General features: G+C 39.6%; 1 protein-coding gene across 1 annotated transcript in view; it reads right to left on the minus strand.

Moving 5' to 3' along the window:
- MRS2 (magnesium transporter MRS2) overlaps positions 1-18,699 on the minus strand; it is a 31,541-nt gene extending 12,842 nt beyond the window's left edge. Inside the window, exons 1-7 of the mRNA XM_059077585.2 lie at positions 18,352-18,699; positions 16,449-16,522; positions 13,944-13,980; positions 12,281-12,393; positions 9,944-10,117; positions 7,981-8,111; positions 6,860-6,976 (exon numbers count right to left, since the gene is read on the minus strand). Of these exons, the coding sequence (XP_058933568.1) occupies positions 6,860-6,976; positions 7,981-8,111; positions 9,944-10,117; positions 12,281-12,393; positions 13,944-13,980; positions 16,449-16,522; positions 18,352-18,541 (836 nt within the window). The 5' untranslated portion in view covers positions 18,542-18,699. The remainder of the gene's footprint in view (positions 1-6,859; positions 6,977-7,980; positions 8,112-9,943; positions 10,118-12,280; positions 12,394-13,943; positions 13,981-16,448; positions 16,523-18,351) is intronic.
- Between the last annotated feature and the right edge of the window lie 356 nt (positions 18,700-19,055).

The following is a 19,055-nucleotide window of genomic DNA, read 5'->3' on the forward strand; positions in this document are numbered from 1 at the left end:
CACTGCTGGGGTGGGGGGGCATAAGGAGAAGGGTGGGACCTCCATAGGAGCTTATTTCTCAGGCAGCAGGGCACCACTTACATGAGCTCTGGGGGCGGGCACAAGCCACCACTGCCATCTCAGGCTCCAGAGGTGGGAGCAGCCTGCCAATGCCGAGGGTCCCGTGACCAGGCATCAACTGCTGCCCCTGACCTCCTGGAGCGTGAGCGGGGCGCACACCTGCTCACCCTCTGACAAGGGGATAATGGCCAGCACACGCTGAGGAAAAAGATGGCAAGCATCCAAACCAAAAACAGCCCTCAAGCCAAAAAAATATTAAACCCACAATAGCTAAGCAGGAATGCTCCCACATATAAATAGCCCTCCAAGCCTACAGTAGATAATTGTTTCTCCTAAACTCACAAAGAGAAATATAAGCAAAATGAAGAAGCAGAGGAACCACTCCCAGTTAAAAGACCAAGAGAATTGCCCTGAAGGAACAAACAATGAAACAGACCTCTTCAGTCTAAAAGACACCAAGTTCAAAGAGGAGGTAATGAAAATACTGAAGGAATTAAGAAAGGCTATCAACAGAAATGCAGATGACTGTAAAAAGGAACTAGAAACTATAAGGAGGAGCCAAGAAAAATTAGATAATTCATTTGCTGAAACGAAAGCTAAGCCAAAGGCAATGAATAGCAGAATGAATAATGTAGAAAAATAAGTGATCTGGAAGACAGAATAATGGAAATTACCCAATCAAAACAGTAGACAGAAAACCAAATGAAAAAAAATGAAAGCAATATGAGACCTATGGGATAATATAAAGCATGCCAATCTATGTATAATAGGGATTCCGGAAGGAGAAAAGGGGATTGAAAATGTATTTGAAGAAATTATGGCTGAAAACTTCCCACATCTAAAGAAGGAAACAAATATCCAGATACAAGAAGCACAGAGGGTCCCAAACAAGATGAACCCAAACAAACCTACACCAAGACATACTATAATAAAAATGGCAAAAGTTAAAGAGGGGATTCCAAAGGCAACAAGAGAAAAACAAAGAGTTAATTACAAGGGAATCCCCTTAAGGCTATCAGCTGACTTCTCCACAGAAACACTGCAACCCAGAAGGGAGTGGCAAAATATATTCAAAGTTTTGAGAGGGAAAAATTTGCAAACTAAAATACTCTATCCAGCAAGATTATCATTTAGAATAGGAGGGGAAATAAAGAAGTTCTCAGACAAGCAAAAACTAAAAGAATACAGCAATACCAAACCTATCCTAAAAGAAATATTGAAAAGTCTTCTCTAAATACAAAAGAAGAAGATATAGGAAAGGGGAAATCACAGTTGAAAAGTAAATCACTTAAGTTAGCCAGTATACAGATCAAAAAGAAAAAAAAAAAACTTACTGTGAAAGGACGATAAACACAAGAAACAGAGAAATGATAAATATGAAGCTGTAAAAAAGGACTTCAAAATAATAAAATGTGGGGAAGGAGAGTAAGAAAATATAGATTCTTTTTTTTCAGAATGTGTTTGAGCTTATATGACTATCAGTCTAAAGCAAGCAGATACAGGAAGGGGTTAACATACTTGAAAAACAGGGCAACCACAAATCAAAAAAATATACTAGATCCACAAAAAAACAAAAAGAACACAAGCATAAAATAAAAAGAAATCATCAAACCACAAAAAAGAAAAACAAAAAGAAAAGGAACAACAACAAAAATCCATAGAATCAACTGGAAAACAAGGTTTAAAATGGCAATGGATACATATGTATCAATAATTACCTTAAATGTCAGTGGACTGAATGCTCAAATCAAGACGGAGTGGCAGACTGGATTAAAAAAACCAAGAGCCGACAATATGCTGCCTACAAGAGACGCACCTTAGGGTAAAGGACACACACAGGTTGAAAGTGAGGGGATGGAAAAAGATATTTCATGCAAATGGAAATGACAAGAAAGCAGGGGTTGCAAAACTCATATCAGACTATAAAATTGACTTTAAAACAAAGGCCATAAAGGAAAAGAACACTATATAATGGTAAAAGGATCAATACAGGAAGAGGATTTTACAATCATCAACATATATGCACCTACCATAGGAGCACCAAATCCATAAAACACTAACAGACATAAAGGAAGAAACTGAGTGGAATACAATAATAGTAGGAGATTTTAACACCCCACTCACATCAATGGACAGATCTTCTCGATAATCAATAAGGCAAGAGAGATCCTAAATGATGGAATAGGATAGTTAGACTTGATATTTTCAAGACATTACATTAAAAAAACCGAAAAACAGAATACACATCTTTTCAAGTGCACGTGGAACATTCTCCAGGATTGACCACATACTAGGGCACAAGACTAATAACCTCAACAAATTTAAGAGTATAGAAATCATTTCAAGCACCTTCTCTGACCACAACAGCATGAAACTAGAAATCAACCACAGGAAAAGAAATGAGAAAAAATAAATGATTATATGAAGACTAAACCATATGCTACTAAAAACCAATAGGTCAATGAGGAAATTAAAAAGTACCTTGAGGCAAACAACAATGAAAACACGACACAAAATCTATGGGATACAGCAAAAGCGCTTCTTAGAGGGAAGTTCATAGCAATACATGCCTTCCTCAAAAAACAAGAAAACATCTCAACAACCTAACATACCAACATAACATACCCCCTAAAAGAATTAGAAAAAGAAGAAAAACCAAAACCTAAAGTCAGCAGAAGGAAGGAAATAATAAAGATCAGGGAGGAAATAAATTGAGATTAAAAAAAACAATAGGAAAAAAAAAATCAATAAAACCAAGAGCTGGTTCTTTGAAGGGGTGAACAAAATTGACAAACCTCTGGCCAGGCTCACCAAGAAGAAAAAAGAGAGAACCCAAATAAGCAAATTAAGAAATGAAAAAGGAGAAATCTCAACCAATACCATAGAAATACAAAAACCCGTAAGAGAATACTATGAACAATTACATGCCAACAAATTTGACAATAGAAACTGACAACTTTCTAGAAACATACAGCCCACCAAAACTGAATCAAGAAGTAGTAGATAATTTGAACAGACCGATTCACTAGAAGTGAAATAGAATCTGTAAAAACAAAACAAAACTCCCTACAAACAAAAGTCTAAGACCAGATGGCTTCACAGGTGAATTCTACCAAACATACAAAGAAGAACTTATACCCACCCTTCTCAAGCTCTTCCAAAAGACTGAAGAGGAGGGAACACTCCCAAAGACATTCTATGAAGCCACCATCACTCTGATACCAAAGCCAAAGATACCACCAAAAAAGAAAATCACAGGCCAATATCTTTGATGAACATAGATGCAAAAATTTTCAACAAAATATTAGCAAACTGAACCCAACAACACATAATAAAGATCATACTCCACAACCAAGCAGGATTCATCCCAAGTTCATAAGGATGGTTCAACATATACACATCAATCAGTGTAATACACCACATAAAAGTAAAAAACCACATGATCATCAAAAGATGCAGAAAAAGCCTCTGACAAAATTCAAAATCCATTCATGATAAAAACATGGTAAAAGCCATTTATGACAAACCCAAAGACAGTATACCTAATGGTGAAAAGCTGAAAGCCTGTCCACTAAAATCTGGAACAAGACAAGGATGCCCACCCTCACCACTTCTGTTTAACACAGTATTGGAAGTCCTAGCCACAGCAATCAGACAAGAAATAGAAGGTATTCAAATCGGAAGGGAAGAGGTAAAATTGTCATTATATGCAGATGACATGGTATCATATACACAGAAAACCCTAAGGACTCCACACAAAAACTACTAGATCTAATAAGTGAATTCAGCAAACTAGCAGGATATAAGAAACTGGTTGCATTTCTTTACACTAACAATGAAATATCAGAAAGGGAATGTAAAAAACAATGCCTCTTAAAATCACACCAACAAACAAAAAACCCTAGGAATAAACCTGAGCAAGGAGGTGAAAGACTTACAAGCTGAGAACTATAAAACATTAATAAAGGAAATTAAAGAGGATTCAAAGAAATGGAAAGATATCCCATGCTCTTGGATTAGAGGAATGTTGTTAAAATGGCAATACTGGGCTTCCCTGGTGGCGCAGTGGTTGAGAGTCCGCCTGCCGATGCAGGGGACGCGGGTTCGTGCCCCGGTCCGGGAAGATCCCACATGCCGCGGAGCGGCTGGGCCCATGAGCCACGGTCGCTGAGCCTGCGCGTCCGGAGCCTGTGCTCCGCAACGGGAGAGGCCACGACAGTGAGAGGCCCGCGTACCACAAAAAAAAAAAAAAAAAAAAAAAAAGGCAATGCTACCCAAAGCAATCTACAAATTTAGTGAGACCCCTATCAAATTACCCATGACATTTTCCACAGAATTAGAATAATCCAAAATTTATATGGAACCATAAAAGACCCAGAATTGCCAAAGCTATCCTGACAAAACAAAAACAAAGCAGAAGGCATAACTCTTCCAGACTTCAGACAATACTACAAAGCTACAGTAAGCAAAACAATGGATCAATGGAACAGAATTGAGAGCCCAGAAATAAACCCACACCCCTACGGTCAGTTAATCACCTACAAAGGAGGCAAGAATATAAACAGGACAAAGTCTCTTCGGTAAGTAGTGCTGGGAAAGTTGGACAGCTGCATGTTAAGTCAATGAAGTTAGAACAAACCCTCACACCATGCAGAAAAATAAACTCAAAATGGCTTAAAGACTTAAACATAGGACACGACACCATAAAACTAGAACAGAGCAGAGGCAAAACACTATTTGACATAAATCGTACCAGTGTTTTCTTAGGTCAGTCTCCCAAGGCAATAGAAATAAAACCAAGAATAAACAAATGGGACCTAATCGAACTCACAAGCTTTGGCACAGCAAAGGAAACCATTAAAAAAACGAAAACACAACCTATGGACTGGGAAGTATTTCCAAATGATGAGACTGACAAGGACTTAATTCCCCCAATAAATTGCTCCTACAACTCAACAACAAAAACACAACCCAATCAAAAAACGGGCAGAAGACCTTAACAGACACTTCTCCAAAGAAGACATACAGATGGCCAGTAGGCACATGAAAAGATGCTCAACATCACGATTAGAGAACTGCAAATCAAAACTACAATGAGGTACCACCTCACATCAGTCAGAATGGCCATCACGAAAAACTTTACAAATAACAAATGCTGGAGAGGGTGTGGAGAAAAGGGAACCCTCCTACACTATTGGTGGGAATGTAAATTGGTGCAGCCACTATGGACAACAGTACAGAGGTTCCTCAGAAAACTAAAAATAGAACTACCATATGATCCAGCAATCCCAGTCCTGGGCATATACACCTGGATAAAATTATAATTCAAAAAGATACATGCACCTCTATGTTCACAGCAGCACTATTCACAATAGCCAAGACATGGAACAACCTAAATGTCCATCAATAGATGAATGGATAAAGACGTGGGGGGGGTGTGTGTGTGTATACACACACACACACATATATATGCATGCACGCGCACACACACACACAATGGAATGCTACTCAGCCACAAAAAAGAATGAAATAATGCCATCTGCAGCAACATGGATGCAACTAGAGATTATACTAAGTGAAGTCAGAAAGAAAGACAAATACCATATGACATCACTTATATGTGGAATCTAAAATATGGCACAAATGAACCTATCTACAAATTAGAAACAGACTCAAATGAACCTATCTACAAATTAGAAACAGACTCAAATGAACCTATCTACAAATTAGAAACAGACTCACAGACATAGAGAACAGACTTGTAGTTGCCAAGGGGGAAGGGGGGAGGGAGAGGGATGGACTGGGAATTTGGGGTTAGCAGATGCAAACTATTACATACAGAATGCTAACAACAAGGTCCTACTGTATAGTACAGGGAACTATATCCATCCAGTCTCCTGGGATAAACCACAATGGAAAAAAATAGAAAAAAAGAATGTAGGTATGTGTATAACTGAGTCACTTTGCTATATAGCAGAAATTAGCACACATCGTAAATTATCCTCCCTACCAAGGAGGATAAGAGGGAATGAAGCACTCTGTAAAAGACACTTATAAAGCATATTAGAGATAAACTGGCCTAAGAAGCAAAGCAAGCAAGAGTTACAAGAGTGATCAAGTTTCTGCTACTCTATCTGCTATAATATCAAGCGTTATAGAGCCTTTTATCTTAATCGTTCATTAGAATATAGATAACTAATTTCTCAAAATGTTGAAAAATCTGTACACACTATAGAAACTATGCACATTACAAAGGTGTCTGTATTAATCTCTGCTACTGATCTGCAAAGTACAAAAATGAAATATTTGGGGTATTTAAAAAGTCAACATTTAAACTTGGGTGTGTACACGAAGCGTAAATGATTCCTAAATTCATAAGAGATAAAAGGTTTATAAGATGAGACCGTTTTCATATTAACCAGACTTACAGAATCTGTGCCAGTGTCTCTACTCGCCTCCCTGCACCCCACCCTTTCCCTCCTCTCTCCCACTGAACTCTCCAGGTAAGTTATCTGGGTAGATGTGTATGTCACTTTGGTGGCCAGTCCTTTGAAGATAAAGGTAATGGTGTGTGTACAGTCAAAGCCCAGCATACTGTTGTGTACACAGTGTGCACTTAATAAGTCCTCATTAAATTCAATCAGATGCAATGTGGTACAGGAAATAGTGAAACAACTGGGGATGAAAAGTGCCTACATTCCTCTATCTCAGAAAAATGTTGTGTCCTCCCTAAAAAATCATCCTGAAAAAGACAACTGATGCTAAAAGAGAAACTAACACAGCATGACTGTCTGCTTACAAGACTTGTGCGTCACTCCACTTTGTCAGACAGAGCTCTTCCAGCAACTCTTCTTCATCCAAGATCTCCAGAATGGACTCCTTGAAGATTTTAATATCTGTTTCTAACTCTGACAGGCTGTAAGAGTAGTTGCATAGAAATGATCAATAACATAAACCTATAAAAGTATTTCCCTACAAGAATAGTGCCTTTTTAGTGTCTTATCAAGTAGATCCACTTGTAAATTCATGGTAAACACTGATTTATAAAACAATTTTTAAAATATTTACTATGCACTCTGAGAATCAATTTCCAACCCCAAAACTACATTAAGTGGTAAAATTAACCAATGATTTAATTTTCAGCATATATTATTACCTCAGAAACATATAATCACTGTGATTTAAGCTTCTGGGCTCAGAAATTTACCTTTACTCTTAATAAGTATGGCAGCGATGAACAGACTATTTACTTTTAATTCATAAAAACATCCTAATATTTTCAGACAAAGAACTACTGATTCAGGAATTTTAACTGTTAACTCCTGAATGGATTTTTAGGGGGTACAAATCCTGAGGGCATGTTCATTCAGTCTGCAATATAAATTAAAATATTATCCTTAAATTCTGGAATGCATTATGATAAACAAAAAAACCCATGGACCTTGGAGGGAAAGAAAATTGGATTTGAGTCCAGATTTGCTATTTAGTAGCTGTTAACGTTTAGACAAGTTACTTAGACCTCAGTTTTCTTATCTTCAAAATGAGGACCATGTCAACAGGATTGCTGACAGGATGAGATGACATCACACACATAAAAGAGACGGATACAGCGTTTCATGCAAAACAGCTTTTCAATAAACATTAGTTTGTGTGCCCCCTTTAGCTCAACTTCCCACCTAGGCTACTTAAAGTTATGAAAGACAGTGAAAACCAAATATGGAAATGAAGGTACTGAGAGTAAGTCACAAAGTAAAAAATGTCATTATCATTAGCAAGACTAGTTGGTATTTTTAAAACAGCTAAGAATTACACTAATTTTGGACCTGGATTTACATTAAACATTTCACTGTTAAGACTACTCAAAGAGAAGTTTAAGACATTTGTGTCTAACTCCCAACTTGTTAAATCACCCATATTTACCTTTTGCCATTTTGTAGTAAGATGTGCAGTTTGCTTCTGTCTATGGAAGAATGTTTGGGATCCACTAAAGCTTCCAATGTCTCAAGGATCAGTGGTTGCAAAATGCTAAGTTTCCCCTGAAGAGTGTTGATCTAGATAACAACATGACCTTTCATAAGAATTAAAACAATCTTTTTAGAATACTCAGGGTCAGTGAATCCTCTGATTAAATACAGAAATCTGTAATAGCTAGGAAGGCTGGTAACACTTCAGAACACGGCCACTGCTGGAATGCCCATCCCAGATGATTAAACTAGATCTCCTAGGTTAAAAGATAACAACGCATAATGTTGTTAGTAAGCTCCCATTTGGTTGCCAGGGAATTAACTCCCATAAGACTCTTCCCCCTACAGACACCAGACACTTATTATGAAAGGAAAGGAGGACTGATTAAAGAAAAGCTGTCGTTCTTTGGTTAAAACATAAACTTTACATCTGGTAAACAATACCTATGTTCTTTGTAAATAGGATACAGTTCAAAACTCCTATGAACAAGACTCTTTTGAAAACCAAAACATACCTTAAACTTTACAAAATAAACCTGAAAAGTGTATTTATTATTCGGGTTAATATAGGTACAGCAGGAATCAGTCAGCAGGTATACATTGATACAGCTATACGAGTTCTTAAAATATTAAAATTCTTCCATACCTGTTGGTAAACAGCGTAACAGCAGCTGAATTAAGCAGTAAGACTAATTAATAATGTAAATTCCAACATATACTACCCATCCCAGCATTAGCTCCTGAGAGCTTAGTCAGTCTGTGTAGCTTGCCACCGACCATTGTTTATACCTTCATTTCTTTCCGTTTTTTCCCTGCTTAGTAACTGGGCTTCAACTAGTCACCATCTCATTGGGTGGCACTAGCTGGTGCTATTGCCTCATTAACCTGAGTAAGGAACAGAGCCATCTCCTACTCCCTAAGAAGAGCAAGGCAGACAAAGAAGGGTGCCAGGTTCCACCAACCCCCACCCACCTCATGTCCCCTTTACTCTCCCCTCTTCTTCTCCCACTCCGGCTAGCATGCTCATGGCACTGACTCTTGCATGTAGCCAGCTCCTGAACAGTACTATCCTGACGAATAGGGGGAAGAAAAGATGATGAAAGATTTGTTGGGGCCAGGAAAGCAGTGACCATCCTTGTTCAGAGCCTGACATGATCCCCAGACACTCAATGATTACCAACTTAAAGGAGGAATCGTAAGAAGAATTGTACACGGTTTCTACGTCAAACTAGGTCTCAAACACAGGAATCATTTAGCTAGCTCAAAAAAAGGATTCACAGGGCTTCCCTGGTGGCGCAGTGGTTGAGAGTCCGCCTGCCGATGCAGGGGACACGGGTTCGTGCCCCGGTCTGGGAGGATCCCACGTGCCGCGGAGCGGCTGGGCCCGTGAGCCATGGCCGCTGAGCCTGCGCGTCCGGAGCCTGTGCTCCGCAACAGGACAAATCAAAGAATGATATGGAAACTATCAGAATGATGTGATGAAAGATTTGTGCTATAGTATTTATCATGTGCAAGCAGTTACACAACAGTTTAGAGAATAAAATGGAGGACAGTTAAAACCTTTGGATATGTTCATTTATATCATATTTAGGATAAGTATTTTGAATTAGCATCCCTGAATACACTTATTAAAATTGAACAACGGACAGACATCCTGAAATGAGCTTCACTGAATGTCATACATATGACTGTCAAAGAGACTCTATGTATACCATACCTAGAGACTTTAGATCTATTTGTTTGGGTCATGAAGTTTAAGAATTAAGTACTTTCTGCATATAAGACCCTTAGAAATGTTTTTATTTGGGGGGAGGGTGTGGTTAGGGAAAATGCTATTAAAACAATACCAATGCGTTTTCCTCCTCAACAGCACTGTAAAACCAGAAAACATTCAAGAAACTAAATAAAAACAGGCTTACCCGATATTGCAGGAGTGCTTCTATAGCTCTAAATTCAAAAGGTAAAGGGTATGTAACAAGTTGACCCTCTCCAGCCAACTGTGAAGGGAGTTCCCGGAACAGCCACCGCTCTAAATTTAAATTACGATAATCTAGTATCAGAAGACACTCTGGAGTTATCACAGCTTTCAAATACTGGGGAAAAAAAAAAAACACCAAAAAACATATATATATATATATATATATATATATATATATATATATATATATATATATATTACACACACACGCATATATGTAAGTTGTAGAGTTGTAGGGAAAAAATAACCTTCATAAAGTAGGATTTAATACTCTTAATTTTGGACTAAGCCTAAACCAAATCACTGTTTATTTGGTTTTACAAAAAAAGTCAAGACTTTTTTTTTTTTTTTTAAAGATAGGAAGCCTAAAATAAATCCAAGTCTTGATACCTCTAACTCAGTCTCAACAGAACTAGAATTAAACAATTATGTATTTATTAGGACTTCCAGGGTAATGATGAGAAATATAGAGAACAAAGGAAACAAGATAAGGTCTTCTTAAAAGTCAGGTATTCAGCAGACTTTTTTTTTTTTTTTTTTTTTTGCGGTACGTGGGCCTCTCAGTTGTGGCCTCTCCTATTGCGGACCGGACGCGCAGGCTCAGCGGCCATGGCTCACAGGCCCAGCCGCTCCGCGGCATGTGGGATCCTCCCGGACCGGGGCACGAACCCATGTCCCTTGCATCGGCAGGCGGATTCTCAACCACTGCGCCACCAGGGAAGCCCAGAGCAGACTTTTAGAAAAGATTTAATCATGATTAGTTTGGCTGAAATGGGAAAATTTCCTTTTTAAAATATCACCAAAACACATTAAGCTAATTCAAAATAATAAAGATAAAATGGTATCCTTAGTGCTCTAATTTAGAACACTATGAAATTAAAAATTTATCCTAAAAAGAAAGACATCTTTTATGTTAGAAGAGTAACACAGAAGAGTAGCCTGTGGCCACTGTATTTAGTGATATAAAAATCAAATTTTTCTTTCACATTTTTCCCCATTTTACAGCTGACCCTTGAACAACACTGGCTTGAACCACGCGGGTCCACTTACATGCAGGTTTTATTCAGTAGTAAATACCACAGTACCACACTCTCTGTGGTTGGTTGAATCGGAGGATGTGCAACAGCAGATATGGAGGAACCGTGACTATAAATTATATGTGGATTTCTGACCGTGTGGAGGTTCAGCGCCCCCGACCCCCACGTGGCTCAAGGGTCAACTATAATACGAACACTTTTATTCAGAAAAGTTGAAAAATTACACAGTGAATACCTATACACATACTAATTCGATGATACAATGAACATTTTGCTAAATTTGCTTTATCACATACTTCTCTAACTCTTCATTAAAAGAGGTTCTGTTTTGAAGGGTGCTAGCTATTGATAATAAAAGTGAAGAATGTGTTTTGGAGAAAAATAACTTGGGAAAAGACTGCTTCCCTTTTTAATTTTTTAAAAAATTAATTCTAGGGCTTCCCTGGTGGTGCAGTGGTCGAGAGTCCGCCTGCCGATGCAGGGGACACGGGTTCGTGCCCAAGTCCAGGAGGATCCCACATGCCGCAGAGCGGCTGGGCCCGTGAGCCATGGCCGCTGAGCCTGCGTGTCTGGAGCCTGTGCTCCGCAACGGGAGAGGCCACAGCAGTGAAAGGCCCGCGTACCACAAAAAAAAAAAAAAAAAAAAAAAATTAATTCTAGATAAATTGACAAAAACCTGCCATCAAAGACTTTTTGAACAAAGCAAGTCTCATGTCCACTGCAGGGCTGATACCGTTGAGACCTGTGTCCCCTCATCTATTTCCAAACCTTAAATGTTAGCCCACCAAAATAACTTAAAGCTTTCCATAAAAATAAAAATTTAAATTAAGACGATAAACTTTAGAGGATATTCTTAGGCTATTTGGAAAACCAGAATATATTCTTAGTAGCTGAAGTTACACTACAATTACACATAACTGTATACGACTGAAAATGTCTATTATACATCAAGATTCTTTCTCTTATTTCAGAAACTAGAGACTAAATTCAAACAGTAAGAATGGAGACCGAAGTCAGATCTTTTCCATCATAAATAGAGCAGTGCTGTGCCTGCCAAGCATATGTATATAATCCATGTAAAATTGAGTTTTACTCTTAACAACATATTATAAAATATTCCACGTTTCACACAGCTACTTTTATTACGAAATTACTTTTAACCTAGTTATTGATCAAGATAGTTAGGAAGTAACTTTCGTAAGACCGCAGTGGAGAACTGTATACGGAATACAGTCCTTTACCTCCATTCTCATGATAATCCTATTGCTTCTGGTTGTGATGCTCATTAAATGCTGAAACCTCAAATCTCTGGCTTGAAGACCTAATTCTTGATACAAGTCAGTTTTCTTCCTTTCTATAAAAGAAACATGTTCAACAAAGAGTGGGTAAACCAGTAAACCGAAAAGTTTAGATTTTTATATCAGAGTACCCCTCCCACCACCAAGATAATCTTCTACCACCACCAGAAACGAGAGCTAAACTGGGTCTTTTTCATACCCATTTCTACCTCAAAAACATACTCAGGCTAAATCTGGTCAAACTAATTTTTCCTTTCTCCTTTTAACCATACTTCATAAAATTCCTCTGTACTTAGAAAAGCCCCTTGCGACCAATATAAAAACCATAGCTATACATCATTGGAATTTACAGTATCAATTTCTAGCTCTAGATTCATGGATTTTAACATATGAACTGCAGAGAACTACAGTTCTATTCCCTATTTTTTCCTTACTACATTAGCAACTTCAGCATTTTAAATCTATGAACAGACAAGTTCAATTTTCTTTGTTCTTGGACTAATACAAAATGAGAAAATAAAGTCAGTTCTCACACTCGATTCTCCTACCTGAAAACTAAATTTATTACCTAAGAGAACACAAAACAGATGAAGAGACTCAAGACATGATGCTGGTAATAGTAGCATCTATTCTTGCAGTATCAAGCCACACCTGTGATAGAGCTCTAAGTAGAACCACCTTTTGAAGGAGATGCCGAGCCAAAAACGCCCAAAATGCTCCACTAGGATCTTAGCAACAGCAGAACAGGACCACGGGGTGGGAAGGACATGGGAGACCTGACCTGCACCTGAGGTCAGACAGTAAAGTAATGCTTGGTTTCATTTTAAAAAGTAACCATCCATAAGAGCCATCACTGGCAGAGTTCTATCTGACTGCCATCCAGTACCTTGTCCCTTCTGTCTGCTGTCACCCAGTGCTACTGCAATAACAGTGGTATTATGTGATTCTCTGCCTTCAACATGGTACAGGAGGAGAGGGACATGAGGACCGGGGCAGTGAAAGGGAGACTAAGGAAGAGAAACAAAAGGGAGAATAGTGTTTCTCTCTCAGCTGCACACCAGCCTACGCTCTTCCTTTAACATCCTGTTAGAGTGAAAGTGGCTCCTGACACAACACAGGTCAGGTGTTGCCAGTTCCAATTAGGACAGATGGGCAAGTGATGAAAAAGATCTCCTTCAGCACATCCATATATGCAAAGAATATTCTACTCAAAATATTGTAATTTCTTGACTTCCAGTGGGTTCACTCATTCACTGATGAGTGATTTAAAAGAAAATCACAGGGCTTCCCTGGTGGCGCAGTGGTTGAGAATCTGCCTGCTAATGCAGGGGACACGGGTTCGAGCCCTGGGCTGGGAGGATCCCACATGCTGCGAGGCCCGTGAGCCACACTACTGAGCCTGCGCGTATGGAGCCTGTGCTCCGCAACAAGAGAGGCTGCGATAGTGAGAGGCCTGCGCACCGCAATGAAGAGTGGCCCCCGCCTGCCACAACTAGAGATAGCCCTTGAAACGAAGCCCAGAAACGAAGACCCAACACAGCAAAAATAAATAAACTTCTACCCCTAACATCTTCTAAAAAAAAAAAAGAAAATTACAGATACTCACCAAAAGAAGTAACCTTTCCCCCTTTGTCAAATTTTGTCTGGAGAGAGATAATAAAATATTATTTTCTCCCAAATCAGTACACGACTTATGGTATCATATCATATGGTATTATAATCCTCTCAAATACTGAAATACAGATAAAAACCATAACTGCCCTTAAGTTAAATTCAGTTATGAGTTAAGGGTCAAAAAAAAATTCCCTTTCCCTCTGCTAGGACAAATCTGACCTTGGATTACTTGGTTCCCCAGGAGATGTGATAAAGCAGTGTCGGTTGTGTTACTAGGCAACAACGCTTATGGTAAAAGTGCCCAATGACTGGTGGACACACTGCTCTGGACTGGAAAGACTAAGAACAGACTCCAGACACCTGCGGGGAAGCCACGGTTCTGCCTTTCCCGAGTGTAGTGGTTCTTGTAACTGACTATGCTCCTTGTGGGAGCCCTGCATGTGTCTCTGGGATGGTTACAAGATACTGGCACTAGAGGGCCTGGGGATTCTAAGCCAAGGTGGATCTCACACCCACATTTGAGAATATCCTCTCCTCGCACCTGAGCTGTCACACAGGGGGCCACAGGAGCCCCTGCATGGCTGTAAGGACTTCTTTGGAAGAGAAAACACCTAATGCTGCCCTTCTGCACTTCCTATCCTTTATCCTTCTGAACAGACTGGGACCAAGTGTGGCTTATCTTGTGAATCTAATTATCTATGGGAGACTATGAAGTCTCTCTGGTGGGTGTTGCAGAATCAAATGTTTACAAAAAAGACCTCTTCTAATAGTTTAAAAAGAGGACACAATGCAGAAACTGTACTTATTTCCTATAAAGCAGAGGGAAGGTTTTCCTGTAATACTTGTATATAGTCAAGTTTGAAGATGTCAAATGATATTTAATGAATCACTAGGTACTGGGCTGTATTAATTACTATTAAATAAGCATTTTCAGGAAGACACACTCTAAGATACAGTTGTAGGTCCAAGTCCTGGGTTTTTACCATGGAAAATACACATGCTGTGTTAATAATAACACAATGAAACCTCACAATATATATTTCAGCTTGCTTCTCATGAGCAAAGATCAACAGGAATATATGAGTAACATAAAACATCAGAGTTCAAGGGAAATTTACATCAAGGGAAGCTTTATGTTTTGTGTAATACACACCAACTTTCCTCCTTACACTTATTTCACAAATATATACATCTGCTGCAGAAAATTTGAAAATAAAGATAAATAAAACTATTTGGTCACAAATTTTAGAGAAAACCATGCTAATATTTTACTGAACGTCCTTCCAGAATTTTTCCTATTAAATATATTCATGTTACACACACTTCTTTGCAGTCTGCCCTCCACTTTCAACTTAACAATGTGTGGTGAATAGTCCTGCATCTCAATATTTATATTTTTTCCTTAATGGGATTTTTTTGATTTAAAAAAAACCCACGAGATCATACAAACTGATTTAAAAAAAAAAATGTTTACCTTGTAATATAACTCACATTATTTCAAATACCATCAACTGATTTTAAGTGCTCTTGGTAGACAATGATTTCACCTGCAAAGAACCTTCTTTCAATATTTAACATCTGATTTTGTACTGTTAATTAAACTGGCTAACTCTTCCGGAACAGTGAATAAGAGTGATAACCCCCAGAACTACGTGTAAAAGTTATCTTGTTCTGTATAGTTGATAAAGAAATGTTCTTATGTTAGTAAGCCTAAATAATAAGGATGATATATAATGGCTAATACACACTGAATGCTTACCATGCGTGAGGTATTATTTTTAAGGGTTTTACATTATGTGAGTTAATTTAAATCTCACAATTCTATAAGGTGGGTACTTTTGCCCCCAGTATACAGGTGAGAAAACTAGGGCACAAAGATGTTATCATAACTTGTCCAAGTCCATCCAGTTAGTAAGAGACAGAGTTGACATCTGAATTTAGAAACTCTGGCTCAGAGCAAGCACTTTATTTTTCTCTCTCTAAATGTGTGTGTGTGTGTGTGTGTGTGTGTGTGTGTGTGTGTGTGTGTGTGTGTTTGTGTGTGAGACACACACATTTGTGTTATTTTATTCAATTTTTTTCTGAAAAAAAGAGAAAGCTGCAGAGATCATGACCCTTCAAAGCATGTTATTTGTGTTATTTTATTCAATTTTTTTCTGAAAAAAAGAGAAAGCTGCAGAGATCATGACCCTTCAAAGCATGTGGGTAATACACTGTGCTGCCCTCAAAATGCTTCTGCATATATTACATTGCATAGAACAGGTTCAAGCCGTTTTGTAATTAACAGCCTTCAAGGACTTCAAGCTCTGAATTGTGATTTGAGCCACCTGTTCTAGTATTAAAAGATGAGCTCTATAATCATTAGCAAAGTTTCAAGAGTGCTGTGAAGCAAACCTAGCTGGTACTCAGGTCACTGGCTAAGCAAAAGACAATGACTTATAAGGATTCATTATAAAACAAAGTAAGTAATATCATCAAACGGACCACACATACTCACCACAGTAAACACCGGGGCTACACTGGCTAAAGTGGCTTGAGAGACATCAGAAGTTCTATACCGGTGAATTTCACCTGAAAAACGAATCAGAGAATTCTTTGTGATAATATGACTGGTTTTCACATACAGCTAAGATACAATTCTCACAGTATGTGGAAGTCTTCAGACTATTTTACTATGTTTTGAATCTTTTTCCTGGAGGGAAAATAAGAAACACTCTTGTTAATATTTGTAGGTGATAATGTTAGGTTTGGCAATGAATGAGTAGCTTAGGTGAGGCATTAGAATAATCTATGGATTCCAATCACCCCTTTTCCTTTTTAAGTATTATTGACATTTTATAGTTGGATGAACAAGTGTATAACAATGTTCTGATATTAAAATGTTCATTCTTTTTTGCCTAGTTTAGAAAGGCTCTTCATGCAAGTTACATTGCTACAGTTTAGAAAACATACATTCCAAGAACCACCTGACCTTTCAGCATTCCAATATCAGGATTATTTGACGTATAAATTATGAAACCTGCTGATTTTACTTCTATGTATTAACTTCTTTTTCACAGATATACTTTAGAGTGAACATACCTATGAAATAACCTACTGCACTGGAACGGAGACCCCAGTGAACTGGAATAAAGACAAATCTTTATTTGAAAATAAACTTAATTAAAACATGTGATTTAAACTGAGCTGAAGTGAGCTCTCAAGTATAACCAAGTAAATTTCACGCCTGACAAAGGACACTGTTCAAAATACTAAACATAAGAGGAATGAACAGAATTCCTATCTACAGAACGTGTAGATATATTCTCATTTCTGATCTTATTCCTTCCTATTACATACATTTAAAGACATGTAATTTGTTACCACCTGAGGTTTGTTGGCTCCCTTCTACAAAATACAAACTATGTTATGAGGGTCAGCTGAATGAAGGTTAAAGAGCTACACATCAGCATTTGCTAATCAGTCACAAGTTAGATAAAATGTTACCGTCTAATGTTTTGTCCTAAAACATTAGATGGGCTGAACCTGGGTTCCCAGGCATTTACCAAACAAAGAAGGGAATACGAAATGTAAGCCAATTTGGAAAGACCCTCCTAATGGGTATGGGGAAGAAGGTGGAGATGGTGAGTTACTTCGGGAGCATTTTGAGAGGACAACTGAGAAACTTACTTGAGGACATTTTTTGCGAAGCCATATATTTTAATGCCTTCTGTTTCTCAGCAATATTAGCACCCACACTGTCACATTTGTGAAAATGTCAACGTATTACCGTCATGCTCTGTCATTCAGGGGAAAAACAATAACTCAAATTTCCACCCCGCTCCCCCCATCCCCCGACTCCTTCTGGCTGTGTTGTTACACAGTGCTTGGGGGAAAAAAATCAGATCTTTCTCAGAAGCAACTCTTCCCATTAAATTTCAAAGACTTCAGCCTCACTTCTAGGTGCGTCCCCACTGCTTACCTGGGCAACTGGACAAAGGTATAAATGTGTCCGTCCATAAGGAAGACACAGAACACAGGGAAGATACTTTAAAAAAAAAAATACTTCACGTAGAGAAGCCTAATCTTAGCTTCAGCACTATGATGACAGATAAGAGCGAAACTCTTTAAAATGTCTTTTCACAAGCGCACTTAGGCCGGGAGACTTGCAGCCGGGGCGGTGGGAAAGACAGAGGCCTGTCGGGTCGGGCTCTAGCTGGGCACAAGGCGCAGTGATCAGTCGCGTTCGGAGCTGGTGGGACGCAGCTGGGCCCGCGGACCTGTGCAAGGGGACAAGAGCCGGGCGCCCAAGAGGCCGAGGCCGGAGCAGCCACAGCCACGTGGGCTCCGGCGGTCGGGTCGGGGCCCTGGGGTCACGGCAAGCCCGGCGTCCGGGGGCTGCGGGGCGGAGAGGGGAGTACCTGTCGTGGGGAGCCAGCGGGGCCCGTACAGCGGCGCGGCCCACTTCCTTCCGAGCAGTTGAGCAGCGCGGCCGCAGGCGGCAACAGGGCGAGTCCCGGGGGTCAAGCCCAAGGCCAGAGCGCACAGGGTGCGCCGGGGCAACCTCACCGCGCGGGGCAGGAGCTGGGCCAGGCTCCGCAGGCATTCCATGGCGCTGGAGCGAGGAGGAGGAAGCTGCAAGACCCCAGCCCTTCATACCTGACGGTAGCGGAGCAGCCGGCACTACGCGACCCCGCGCGAGCGCCCAAGCTGCGGCCGCTGCCTACCGGGCATGTGCGGAGCGCGCCTGCGTCCAATTTCCCGCGCATGCTCGGAAGGTGCTTTGGGGGTGGGCGTCTCGTGTCCCTCGGCCAATCGGAGTTTGTCTCCTGCACCTGAGTCTAAACCTGTAAAGCATGTAGGGACCGGCTCGGGGGGCGGGGCGCGTTTACCTGCGTGAGTCGAACTATGTAACCTAGATTCGACCTTTAGGGCCTTGGAGCGGTCAGGTCGGCGCGTAGAGTGTCGATCATTTCTATTAACTAGTAATCGTTAAATGTGAAAAAATACCCAGAATGTATATAATGCTTTGCGGTCTCTGGGGCATTTTCATACGTATGATACAGTCTGCAATTTGGAAGTGAGGAAATTATGCCCATTCCCAACTCAATTTATATTTAAGTTT

This window comes from Kogia breviceps, chromosome 10 (genome assembly GCF_026419965.1).
Source record: "Kogia breviceps isolate mKogBre1 chromosome 10, mKogBre1 haplotype 1, whole genome shotgun sequence".
NCBI classification, from domain to species: domain Eukaryota; kingdom Metazoa; phylum Chordata; class Mammalia; order Artiodactyla; family Physeteridae; genus Kogia; species Kogia breviceps.